Genomic DNA, 11,576 nt, shown 5'->3' with positions numbered 1-11,576 from the left:
TCCAATTGTCGAGTCATCGCCTAAGTATTCAGAGACTTTTCTGCAAACCTCTTATGCACCCAGGACCCTTCCCTGCTATGGTTGGTGGGGGAGTCTTTAGTCCCAGCCTCAAGCAGTAGGTAAACTGTGTTCCCCCACACACAAGGGAAAGAGTTGGAGGGGCCCGCCCCGTGATGTCACCCCCCCCCGCCCTGTCGCCTTCCTCCAACCCCCCCCCGCCCCCCCAGCTGGTTGCTTTTAGTTCACGGGGCTTGGGCTACGACTTGCAAGAGTTTAGGGGGCAACGAACTGAATGGCCTTGTGGGTACCGACGCCCGACAGCCGCCGGGACACCTAAGACCTCCGGGCAGGGATGCAGCTGGGGGTCTAGGGAAGCACTTCTACCCCCTTCCTCTCCTCAGCCCTGGCAGGGTGGTGAGTAGTTAACACCCCCTCCCAAACCTCTCCTTGTTTAGGGTCCCTAGGCTTCCAAGAGAATTGAGGAGAGGAACCCCAGGGATTCCCCAAACCAACCCTTCCAGCCTGTTAGGACCTTGATGTCCAAAAGAAGACAGCTGAAGGAATGTGGCTGCATCCACCCTATCCCACTCCCACAGTGCCCCCAATGCCAGCCCCTCCTTGATGTTCTCCTCTCAGGAACCGAGTGCAAATCCCACCGTCAGCCCTGAATCCCCTGGGGAAAGGGAGGAATAGGAAAAGTCCCAGTGTCCTGAGGGGAGGAGCAAGAGGCGACCAGAACCTATCTGTGGGCAAGGTGCCTGCTTATTCCTTGGGGGCCGGACTGGCTGGAGGCCCCTCCCTCAACAGCTCCATCTCCCAAGAAGCAGAGACTTGAAACCATGGCAAATGTGGATTCCTTGCCCCAAACTCTTTTGGTTCCTGCCCCTCCCCCCTCTCCCCTGGGGTTGGAGCAGCCGTCCAGAGACCCCACCCTTCTCTCCTCTTTCTCCTCCTTCTACCCCTTTTATTAACCCCACCTTTCCTAGTCCAGTGTGGTAATACTGAGTCCCAGCTGCAGATGGGGCAAGCTTTCTTTTTTCAGCTGGAACAGGTTGCTGTAGTCCCATTAGTGCCCCTAGACTCCTCCTTCCACAGATCTTAGGACTTCCTACTCCTCCCATCCCACCCTGGAAAGTTAGGGGGCAAAAAAAGGTCCATCACCTTATAACATTTTCATTTACGTTTTAGTTAGTGTCCTTGCTGCACAGGGTGGTAAAGAGACAGCTGGCTCCCCTTGACCCAATCCTGTAAATTTCTTTAGTTACCCCAGTAGGGCCATGCTCCTTCCTGAAATTGGGCTTTCTTCAAATGAAATAGAGGTACAAAGTCCTCAAAATTCATGGACACCTGAGTTGCTGCCCCCTACTCCCTTGCAGGTTTCCCAAACCCCTCAGGACATTCATGGATGGATGAAAGGAGCTGACATTGACCTCCCCCTCTGTGACCACCTTCTCTTCCTGCCATGGAGGAAGCTTTGCTGCCCCTGGCCATGACCTCTGACCCCAGACCCTTTAATCAACAACTCCCAGAGCCTCCAGACCCAAGATGTGTCTTGGAACCCCAGGACAATCCTGAACTGGCACCTGCCCTGGTGTGTGCTCTTTGCTGCTGCTTTGGAATCATCTACTGCTGCTTCGGTGAGGGCAGAGCCAGGGTTCTGGGGGGCAGCTGCCCAAGACTGTCACCCTCAAGGATGCTGTTAACTTTCTCCTTTGCTCCTGGGCTACCTCTAGTACTCTATCAGGGAATGCCTACCCTCAGTATGGCCCATGCTGCTCTTGCCAGCTCTTCTTATTTATGCCCCCCATGCCCTCCAGCTGTGACCCCTGGCACTCTCACTTGCCTTCCCCACGCCTTCTACCTCAAAACTCCATTCCCAAATTATCATCCATGCTTAAGGCTTCTTCACCCTTCCCCAATAACCTGAATCAGCTTATGCCGATTGCTTCCCATCTACCATCCCTAGAAGGACTAGACCTTTTTTCTATACTTACTCCCCTTAATGCATCCATCTTACTTCCTTATTTCCCTCCCATCCCCTCACAGTTTCTGAAAAGTCTCTGCCCTCCCTGATATTATTCCTTTCTGCCTCTTGCCTTGAGATCCCTGGGTGTGCTGCTCCTGTCTTCTGCTCTTCTGCTTAACATCAGAGTCATCCCTATGAACTCCTCTTACCCCTTCCTACCTCTCAGTGCCCTGCCTCCCTTCCCAGGCTACCGCTGCTTCAAGGCAGTGATGTTTCTCTCCGGCCTGCTATCAGGAGCTCTGGTGATCTTTCTGCTATGCCACAAGGAGCGAGTGCTAGAGACACAGCTGAGCCTGGAGGTGAGCGCGGGCATTGCGCTAGGCATCGGACTCCTCTGCGGCCTGGTCACCATGCTGGTTCGCAGTGTTGGGCTCTTCCTGACTGGTCTCCTGCTAGGCCTAACCCTGGGTGCCGGGGCCCTGCTGGGCACCGAACCCATCTACCAACCACCTTCAGCCTGGGTGCCGGCTGGGGGGCTAGTGGGGCTGGCACTGCTGGGAGCCCTGCTCACGCTTCGGTGGCCACGTCCATTCACCATTCTGGGCACAGCCCTGCTGGGTGCTGCGGTGCTGGTGGCCTGTGCTGACTATTTCCTGGAAGGGCTGGCACTGGGCAGTCGGCTGGGCCAACGCTTGCAGGCACTTCCAGCCTTGCCTCCTCTCTGCTGGTATAGCTGGGTCTTGCTGGGAACTTGGCCAGCCCTGGGGGCCCTTGGGGCCCTGGCCCAGTGGAAGCTCATGGATGAGGAACATGGAGGCCACGCCAATGGTGAGTTAGTGCCATGGTACAGAAGCAGCCAGCCTGTGTCTTCTCATGTCCCCAGGTCCCAGACTTGAGGAGGGGAAGGGAGGAAAATACACTTGAGAGGAGAGAGGAGGTGGGGCAGGACATTTAAAGGAAGTTAGAATTGGAGGAGCCGAAAGTCTGGGTAAGAATGAGAAGAAAAATTGTCAGGGGGAATGGGAAAGTTATTTATTGGAGACTGTTTATGGAAAATAATAAAGATCTCAGGAAAGTCCAGGAGGAGAGAGTAGGAAGACTCCAAAGAAGGGGTTCTTTTAGAAGAACTGGGGGAAGAAAGTGGGGGGAAAGACAAGGTTTGATAGAGTCAGAACAAGATCAATTGGATTTCTCTAGAGTGTGAGTGTGTTTGGGGGTGGGATTTGGGGTCTAAAGAGGCCTCCCTCAGTCTGTATTGCCCCCTCCCAAGCAGTGGTCTTGAGCCACCAGCGAAGGCATCTCCAACTCCTTCGGATCCGTCAGCAAGAGGCCAAGTGGCACCGGACCGCCCCTGGGGTGGGGCTCTGTGAGGGCAGCTACCGGAGGCAGCTCCCTACCAACGCCCGGAGCCCTGCTGACAGTTTGGCTCCAGTGAGTGGTGGGGAGGGGGCATTTTGGGGGATGGGGCAGAGGGTACATGGGGATAGTCAGGGTGGGATGGGGACTGACCCAGGCCCTTCCTTCTGTCCTCTCTGCCCTGTGCCCCTCCAGAGTTATCTCCAGAGCCTTCGAGATCGCCAACTGGGACCAGGCAGCCAGGCCACAGCCCCCCACACCATCCTGGACCTGGATTCTGACTATGGTTCCACTATACCCCTCACCACACCTTCTGGTTCCACCCAGACCTGACCCTAAACCTCCACTGATACCTCCATACCCCTAGCAAAGGCCTGGGAGCACTAGGTGGGCAGGATCGAGACCATAGGACTCACACACAACCTTCCCCACCTCTTAGACCTGGGGATGGAATCTGTGCTCCAACCTAGACCAGACCTGTAGGGAGAGGTTACAGAGACAGATACAGAGGAGTCTTGGGGAGGGGAGAGGAATGCACGTATGAGTAGCTACGTCTGTCCAATAATAGAGGTGCCCTGCTCCCTAAAGTAACTGACTCCCTAATTCCCTCCAAATCAAGGGGGAGGGGGAACTTACCCAGATAGCCTTTTATATACCTGCCTCAGTGTGCCACAAAATGGTAAAATAAGGGGTTTTGTTTCTGTAGGAACTGTAGAAAATCAGGAAGCCTCCTAAAGCACTTGATAGCTATTTTTTTAATGTGTTTTTATTGATTTTTAGAGAGAGAGAGGAATGGAGAAGGGATAGTGAGATAGAAACATCGATGAGAAAGAAGCATCAATCGGCTGCCTCTGCACAACCCCTACTAGGAATCAAGCCCAGAGCTGGGACATGTGCCCTGACCTGAAATCAAACCAGCAACCTCTTGGTTCATAGGTTGATGCTTAACCACAGAACCACACTGGCTGGGCACTTGATAGCTTTTTGATGTGGAGAAGGACACAGAGGAGCTCCAGGATTCCCCAATCCCCAGGCCCCTCATTAGGGGATAGTTGGGTTCCTGACTAGCCTTTCCCCCCAGGCCCCATAGGCTCAGCCCCCTCCTCCTACCTCAGATGGGGGTATTGTCCTCAGTGGTGCTTCCCTTTCTCTTCTTTTTTTTTTTTTTTTTTTTTTTTGTTGTTGATTTCAGAGAGGAAGGGAGAGGGAGAAAGAGAGAGAAACATCAATGATGAGAGAGAATCATTGATCGGCTGCCTCCTGCACGCCCCCACACTGGGGATTGAGCCCGCAACCCGGGCATGTGCCCTGACCAGGAATCGAACCCAAATTTCCTGGTTCATAGGTTGATGCTCAACCACTGAGCCACAACAGCAGGGCTCCCTTTCTCTTCGATGTGGGGAGGAACATGGGGCAGTGCCTGGCTCAGCCCCCGCCTCCCCCAAAAGCTGGCTTCTTGCTCCAAGGAGGGAGCCTTGGCCTACATGCCAGAGTGTTGCCCTTTGCCCAAAGGAGCCTGGTCTTCGGGGCTGAATGGGAGACAAGTGCCTTCTCTGCCTTTCTGTGTAGGTGATGCTAATTTCTTCCTTAACCAGAACTTTGTCCCCATCGCTAATCCATTCTAACTCTCCCCACTGTGATTCTCCCCCTCCAAGTCAATTCCCCGATTCCCCAGACGGCATGAAGGAAGATATCATGAAGGAAGATATGTCCCTCCCCTAGGCAGCAAGGCTATGATGAGAGGGAGGAAGAACATGCGAACATGTGAATAAAGTGGCATTAATTAAACACTGAATCAGGGAGTCTGGCCTCTGTTGTTGCTGCTCTTTTGTTTCTTTGCATCCCAAAACAAAGTTAGCCATACTGACGAGTTCTCTGTCCACTAAAAATCTGATAAGGACTCCCTTAGCAGACTGGACTACTGTAGGAACTACACACACACACACACACACAGCCGGAGGAAGAGTTGTTCAGTCCTCTCTTATGAACATGGAGTTAGCCTTTATTAAGCACAAATGTGCCTGACCCTGTCAGGCACTTCACATATAGTATTTCATTTAATGCAACAACCCTGCAGGATTGGTATTAACCTTATTTTGCCAATGGGAACTCTGAAGCTCAACAAGGTTAATTAACTTACTCAAGTCATAAACAAGCCAATGTTATTCTCAAGGATTCCAAAACCCTTGCTCATTTTACTGGCCATGCTGCTGTTGTTTTTTTGCACTTCATCTAGGAAGAACAGGACCCAAGTATTCAGCTTCCCAGCTGTTGCCTCCTGTCAGGCCTGATTGACACCTTCTCTCTACCACTGTTTTCCAGAGAGTAGGTAATGCAGTTAGAAGTGCTATCTAGGATGAGAACAAATGGATAGAGTTGGGGGCTGACCCAGAGCACAGGGGAATGGAGGCTAGAGCTGGGACATTTAGAGGTCTGAGGTCTATGGTCCATGTCCCTGCTGTAGCACCTGCAGTCCAGTGAGGAGACATTTGGTTGAGGTCTTAGGCCTCTGGGAGGATGACATTACCAGGGATTGTGTCTCTGGGTGAGTGGTCAGAGTTCAATGTGGTATCTATGGACAAGGAAGTGGTAGCCCAGGTTGTTCCTGTGACTGAGTGGTCAGGGCCTGTGGCTAAGGGAGTGGTGCCTCCACCTGATGGGGTAGTGTCTGAAATTTGGGGACGACAGTGCATCCAGTTGTGGGCGATATCTCTGGGATAGCCCTTCTCTACTCGAAGCTGCTGGTTGAGGTGCCAATACTGTTTGCCCTTGAAGAAGTACACGTGGCCATCCTGCCAACTCATAGCAGCTGAGAGCTCGTCTGGCACTCCTGTAAACAACCCCTTGATTGGTTTGGGGTAGTTGCTGAAGTCGGTTCGGGCCAGCTCATCCCACTGCCAGTATCCAGAGCCCTAGGTATGGGGAGGGTAAGGAAAAAGAGGAGCATGAGGAGACAGCTTAGGGACCCCAGATATCTACCCTCAGTCCACAGCAGCTGCAAAACTCCCTTTAAAAACAAGTCTTAGCTTCTCCGTGTGAAGTAGCCCACCCATCCTAAGAAGGGATTTGCCCTTGATTTGAAGTATATACCTTAAAGAGGAACACCTTTTGGTTGACTGGCCAATAGAGAGCTGCATCCAGGTTGGGTTCTACCCTGAATAGCTTCTTGGGGAAGCCAGGAGATAACTTGAAATTAACGTAGCGCCACACCTTGTCTCCTGAGAACATATAAGAACAAGTCACCTCTGTCTTCAGTTGATAGTTTTAGTTCCTCCTTTGCACCCTCTCAGAAACTTCTCATCTCTCCCTCCCTTTTATGGCTTCTTTGATGGTAGGCCCTCTCAGATAAGACACATAAACTAGTCCCTTTACCCTTAAAGAAGTAAATCCATTGTGTTCGAGGAGAGTAGACAGCAGCATCCAGGTTTCCTGGGAGTCCCTCCCAAAAATCAGATGCTTGGAATAAGGGACCCGGCCCTGAATCTGTCACAGTCCACACGTAGCTCCCCTTGAAGGCATAGGTCTTCCCACGGGGCCCTGATAGCAAAGATGCATCAACAAATTAAAACGACAGGGGTCAAATAAATACTTATGGTCATCTCAGGCAGGCTGATAATTTTCCCTTCTCCCACAGCCTGATTTCTCAAAAATTCATCCAACTTTAGTTCAGTAAGATTAAGGAGGTAGAGAAGGAGGACCCAGAGTTCAGCCTCTCCTTTGTTGTTCAGAGCAATTGAGGTCTGGTCCACTGAGCAAAACTAAAACCCTGCATGTGACTGCTTCCCCTTGGGGGAACTCACTTTTCATCCCAGTGGCTTCCAAGTTATTCTTCCATGCAGGTATAATACCTTCTCTAATAGACATTTCAGTTAATATACACTGAGTAGCCAGATTATTATGATCTCTGAACCCATAATAATCTGGCTACTCAGTGTGTGTGTGTGTGTGTGTGTGTGTGTGAGGCCTGGTGCATGAATCTGTGCATGGGTGGGGTCCGGCCAGCCTGGCCAGGGGAAGGGGACATGGGCGTTTGGCCAGCCTGCCTGCTGTTTGAACTCCTGGTCAAGGGGACAATTTGCATATTAGCCTTTTATTATATAGGGTATACATTGAGTGGCCAGATTATTATGCGTTCAGAGATCATAATAATCTGGCCACTCAGTGTAGTTTTCTCCATCTTGCTGTATTTCCAGGTGTTTCTTAGTGGCCCTTACAGCAACTGAGGTAAATGCCTACCTGGCCCATCTTTAATTTGGCTCTGAACCCTCCCTCCCCATGCCACATGCCTCTTTCTATGACCACTAACTCCTGCCTGCTCATGCTGTGATCCCACGTCATTCCCATTTGTCCAGGTCTCAAGGTCAGCAGGCTGCCATCACTGCTTGCCTTTAGCCTGGAGGGAAAGGGCCTCACCCAACATTATGGCATCCAGTTCACCACTGCAGGGATCTGGCATGGGACTGGGTTCTGTGGGCACTTGGGGTACAATGAGTTCTGTCACTTCTTCCTCATCCTCTGTCTCAGGGTTCTTCTTGCCTGCAAGGTAATGTAATGCTGCTCAGAGAGAGAACTCGTAACTCCTGATCTCCTCACTCCTCTGTAAGTTTGGCTCAGAGGCCCCATAGAAATGGGGAAAGGGAATCCTAGAGAGTTTCCCTTGGTGGGAGGCAAGATCATATTGATATTAGCAGGAGCATGTTTTGGTTTAGGAGGAAGAAGGTTTGTTGAAATATTCATTCTTCATCCCCAAGAATGGGTCTGAGGGGAGAGAGGCCCCAAAGCAAGATTAGATGTGGCAGTGTCAGAAAAACAGTTCCTGAAAATAGAAGTCTGAACAACTGGGCAGGAGGAAGAGAAATAAGTTAAGCCAGGGGTGGGCAAACTTTTTGACTCGAGGGCCACAATGGGTTCTTAAACTGGACCGGAGGGCCGGAACAAAAGCATGGATGGAGTGTTTGTGTGAACTAATATAAATTCAAAGTAAAGGAGCGGAGGGGAGAGCAAGAGAACCGGATAGAACAGCCGGATCCGGCCCGCGATCTGTAGTTTGCCCACGGCTGATAAGCCATTTCCCTCAATGGAGGTTAGAACTGCCTCTTCAACCCTGAAGATGCTTGTCAGACTGACCCTCATGATCACTAGGGGAAGGACTACCATAGAGAGCCTGGATCCCTGCCACATCATCTGGGTGCAGCTTGAAGTGGGGCCGGTAGCCAGAGTAGACAGGGGCCATGAGGGCTTGGGAATATCGGGAGTGCCCAAGCCCCAGGGCATGGCCCAGTTCGTGGGCTGCAATGATGCGAAGGTTCACCCCCTGGTAGGTCCCCTCAGTCCAGCGCTCATCTTCATCAAAGTGCACGCTGCCCAGCTCTGGAATGTCGGCATGGGCCAGGACCCTCCCTGGACAAAGGCAAAAGGTGGATAGGAAAGAGGTCAGAGCTCCTGTAATAAACTCCAATTACTCCATTCCCATAAAATTCCCCCATCTTTGGTCACTGTCTCTTGGATACCTCACTCTCTTCTTTCGGATTCCCCTGTCATCACCCAGTACTTACAGGGATGCCCATCGCTCTGCTACGTTACCTCCCAACCACTCGCCTCTCTGGCCCAGTCCTCTCTGGGTTGTGCCTTGAGCAGGGTCCAAGGGAGGTGATCAGCTGCTCCCCAAGGGAATGTTAGAAGGTGGTTAGGGAGTGTAGGGGTAGATGGGCACAGGGATCAGCCTAAACATTAATGTTCCAGAGTCCGTGGCTCAAGGAGACAGAGATAATCTCAGAGCTCTGTTTGGTGAGAACCAAGAGCTGGTACCTACCAGGCCCATCAAAGCTATTAGAGCAGTACGGGCTTTGGCGGCCATGAAAGGAGAGGCGGATGTCAGCCCAGCCAGCCTGCACCTCCCGGAAGGTCAGGGGGGCTACATTGCTCCAGTACTGGAAGGCTTGACGCAGGGCTGCACGGGCTGTGTGGGGTGGGAGGGTGGAAGGCAGGTTCAAGATGCGGAAGGTCAGGTGCTTCTTTCTCCAGCGGCCTGGTTATTGAACCAGGAAATAGATTAGAAACACAAATCCTTCTGCCAACCAGAGAGCTCTGCTGACTTTGTGCATTCACTCAGCAAAGCTATGTAACAACCCTCCAGCCACGGATGATCAATCAGGTAACCACCAGGTTACCGCCCATCCAACACTGAGCTAGCCCAGGCTGTCCATGCCACCTCTGCCTATCCCCACTCTCCCAGGCTCAGGCCTCACCCAGCAGCAGGTATTTAAGGGTCTTCTGGTTGAAGGGGTCCTCCAGACCACAACGGGGCTGGCTCATGTGGGCCCTTGTGGCTTCATCCAGCTGACCTGAGACTGGAAGCTCAGATGCTTCCTGAAAAGCTCTGAAAAGAGGGAGAAGGATAGGTCTAGCAAGGTAGGGGAATCTGGGATGACTGGGCATCTGAGAAAAGCTCTTTGGCTCCCTGCTGCCCAAAGTGATAGCTGAGAATCTCTGAAGCTGATGGGTTTACTCCCACATCCAGTTCTCATAAATTGGACTTTCTCTTCTGTTCCAACCTTATCTCCCCATCTCTAGTCTCTTATTTGGGTAAGGTTCTCCTCGGTGTAGCCTTCCCCTCACCCCCCACTGCCATCTAACTTGCTCTGGGGACATGTCCTGATCCCCTGCTCTGGAGACTCACCCACCTCTGCTCCCATCTGAGGACCTGCTCTGGGGCAATTTAATCCATCAGGCACTGCAGGTACAGTGGTTTTTCAATGGATTGTGAACAGATGTGAGAGCAAAAAGAGGAATGATCCATTGGATCCAAAATATAAAAAGAAAACTTCAAAATAAAAATAAATGATGAATTAAATGTCTACAAAAAGGCAACAGCATGTCAACAACTCAACCCCAACTCAACTCAATTCATACTTTTGTATATAAATTATGCTTAATGTGGGCTGTGACTCAATATTAGTATTTGAATACAATGTGGAGCATCCAAAGGAGTGTTTAGAGCCTCAGAAGATTCAATGACTGCTTCTCATCTTTGAATCCCCATCTCACCCATGCCCATCACCCTAACAGTGATAACCACCCATTCCCTAGATACCAACATGGATTTGGGTCAGGCAGAGGTGGGTTTAGGGAGAGGAAGGGACAAGAAGAGGGAAAGACCTTGCCACCTCAGCCCTGTAGGCATGCCCTTCATGATCTCTCACCTCAGAGCCTCCATGATATCTTCTAGCTTGAAGTCATCAGGTCCTTCTAGAGGCTTCTGTAGGTACCCATATTGCAAAAGGTAATCCTATGATAGAGGCAGGGGTTAGCAGGATAAAATAACGGGGTTTGTCTCAGGTTAAAGCCTCTAAGTGACCTAACAGAACCATGTGGATAGGAGGGGACAGGTGTGGAAGATTAAAGGAGAGGCACCTTAGGAAAGGGGCTCGGTAGAACAAGAGGAAGGAGTGGAAGATGGGCAGGGATAGATCCTAGAGTCGAGGAAGGAAGGGAAAGGCAGGCAGGTTGACGGTCAGGAGGGAGGCTTGGATGGGCTATGGAACAGTACCCTAATTCCTCCCCTGACTGAGGTCCTTCTTGCCCAGGGGACTCACCACTGCTGCCTCCTTCTCTGCAGGCCCCAGGGCCCGGCCTGTGACTGTCATGGGAAGTAGGAAGCCCAGCCACAGCGGCCACCAGTTCATGATCCCACCACACAGGAGCTCCAGAGGCTGACTGTGGCCCCTGCCCTGGAATTTCTGGGAGCCTGAGGGAGCAAAGATGAGGGGCAGAGGGACTCTTTCCTCTAGTTCTTTTCACTTTCTAGTCTCTGGTCCTCTTTATAGGGAAACTGGGAGGTGGGGGGAGTGGCAGTGGGACGTGACTCAGCCCAGAGATATGTTGTAATTCACCATTAACCCCTCCCCTGCCAGAGGGCAGAGTCAAGAAGATCCCCCAACCAGGCCCCAGAGTGTTCTGCTGCAGGTAGGAAGACTTTTCATACTGTTGGGGGGGGGGGCGGGGAGGGGAGCATTTTAGAAGGATGAGAAGCAGAATCTCTGCAGAGACTAGGCATAGGGACCACAGCCATCCCCTGGAGCTGGATATTCCTATGCCCCAGCAACCTGGGGCAGCAAACTCCTCATCTTCAACCTTCATGTCTCCCTGTCTACTCTGAAATGGGGCTGGGAGGGGGGGATGGTGAAGCTAAGAGGTAGAAAGCAGCTTAGGTGCTTGGATTTCAGGTGAAGGAATCAAGAATGAGGTCTTATAT

The 11,576-nt window shown here is 51.7% G+C and overlaps 2 protein-coding genes across 5 annotated transcripts; one reads left to right on the top strand and one right to left on the bottom strand.

Annotated features, from left to right (window-relative positions):
* The first annotated feature begins 229 nt into the window (after positions 1–229).
* On the top strand, positions 230–5,781 carry LOC308244401 (transmembrane protein 198-like). Of its 4 annotated transcripts, none has more exons than XM_080660354.1 (5): positions 230–414; positions 1,377–1,637; positions 2,213–2,794; positions 3,240–3,397; positions 3,518–5,781. In XM_080660354.1, exons 2-5 carry the CDS (start codon positions 1,463–1,465, stop codon positions 3,653–3,655), a joined length of 1,053 nt encoding a protein of 350 aa, XP_080516480.1. In that variant the 5' UTR covers positions 230–414; positions 1,377–1,462; the 3' UTR covers positions 3,656–5,781. The 4 variants fall into 4 exon arrangements, with proteins under 4 accessions (XP_080516480.1, XP_080516479.1, XP_080516478.1 ...); XM_080660353.1 differs by having other exon boundaries at positions 3,237–3,397; XM_080660352.1 differs by having other exon boundaries at positions 3,216–3,397.
* MMP19 (matrix metallopeptidase 19) lies at positions 5,306–11,138 on the bottom strand. Its single transcript, XM_080660351.1, has 9 exons — positions 10,918–11,138; positions 10,525–10,610; positions 9,571–9,701; positions 9,135–9,350; positions 8,477–8,722; positions 7,736–7,858; positions 6,695–6,859; positions 6,413–6,540; positions 5,306–6,234 (listed from the first exon to the last, which is right to left on the bottom strand). The coding sequence occupies exons 1-9, from the start codon at positions 11,005–11,007 to the stop codon at positions 5,824–5,826; spliced, it is 1,596 nt and encodes a 531-aa protein (XP_080516477.1). The 5' UTR covers positions 11,008–11,138; the 3' UTR covers positions 5,306–5,823.
* Positions 11,139–11,576: the final 438 nt, after the last annotated feature.

Source organism: Plecotus auritus (genome assembly GCF_963455305.1).
Source record: "Plecotus auritus genome assembly, chromosome: 3".
NCBI classification, from domain to species: Eukaryota; Metazoa; Chordata; class Mammalia; order Chiroptera; family Vespertilionidae; genus Plecotus; species Plecotus auritus.
The sequence above is the reverse complement of the archived record's forward strand: the minus strand, read 5'-3'. Positions and strand labels throughout refer to the sequence as shown.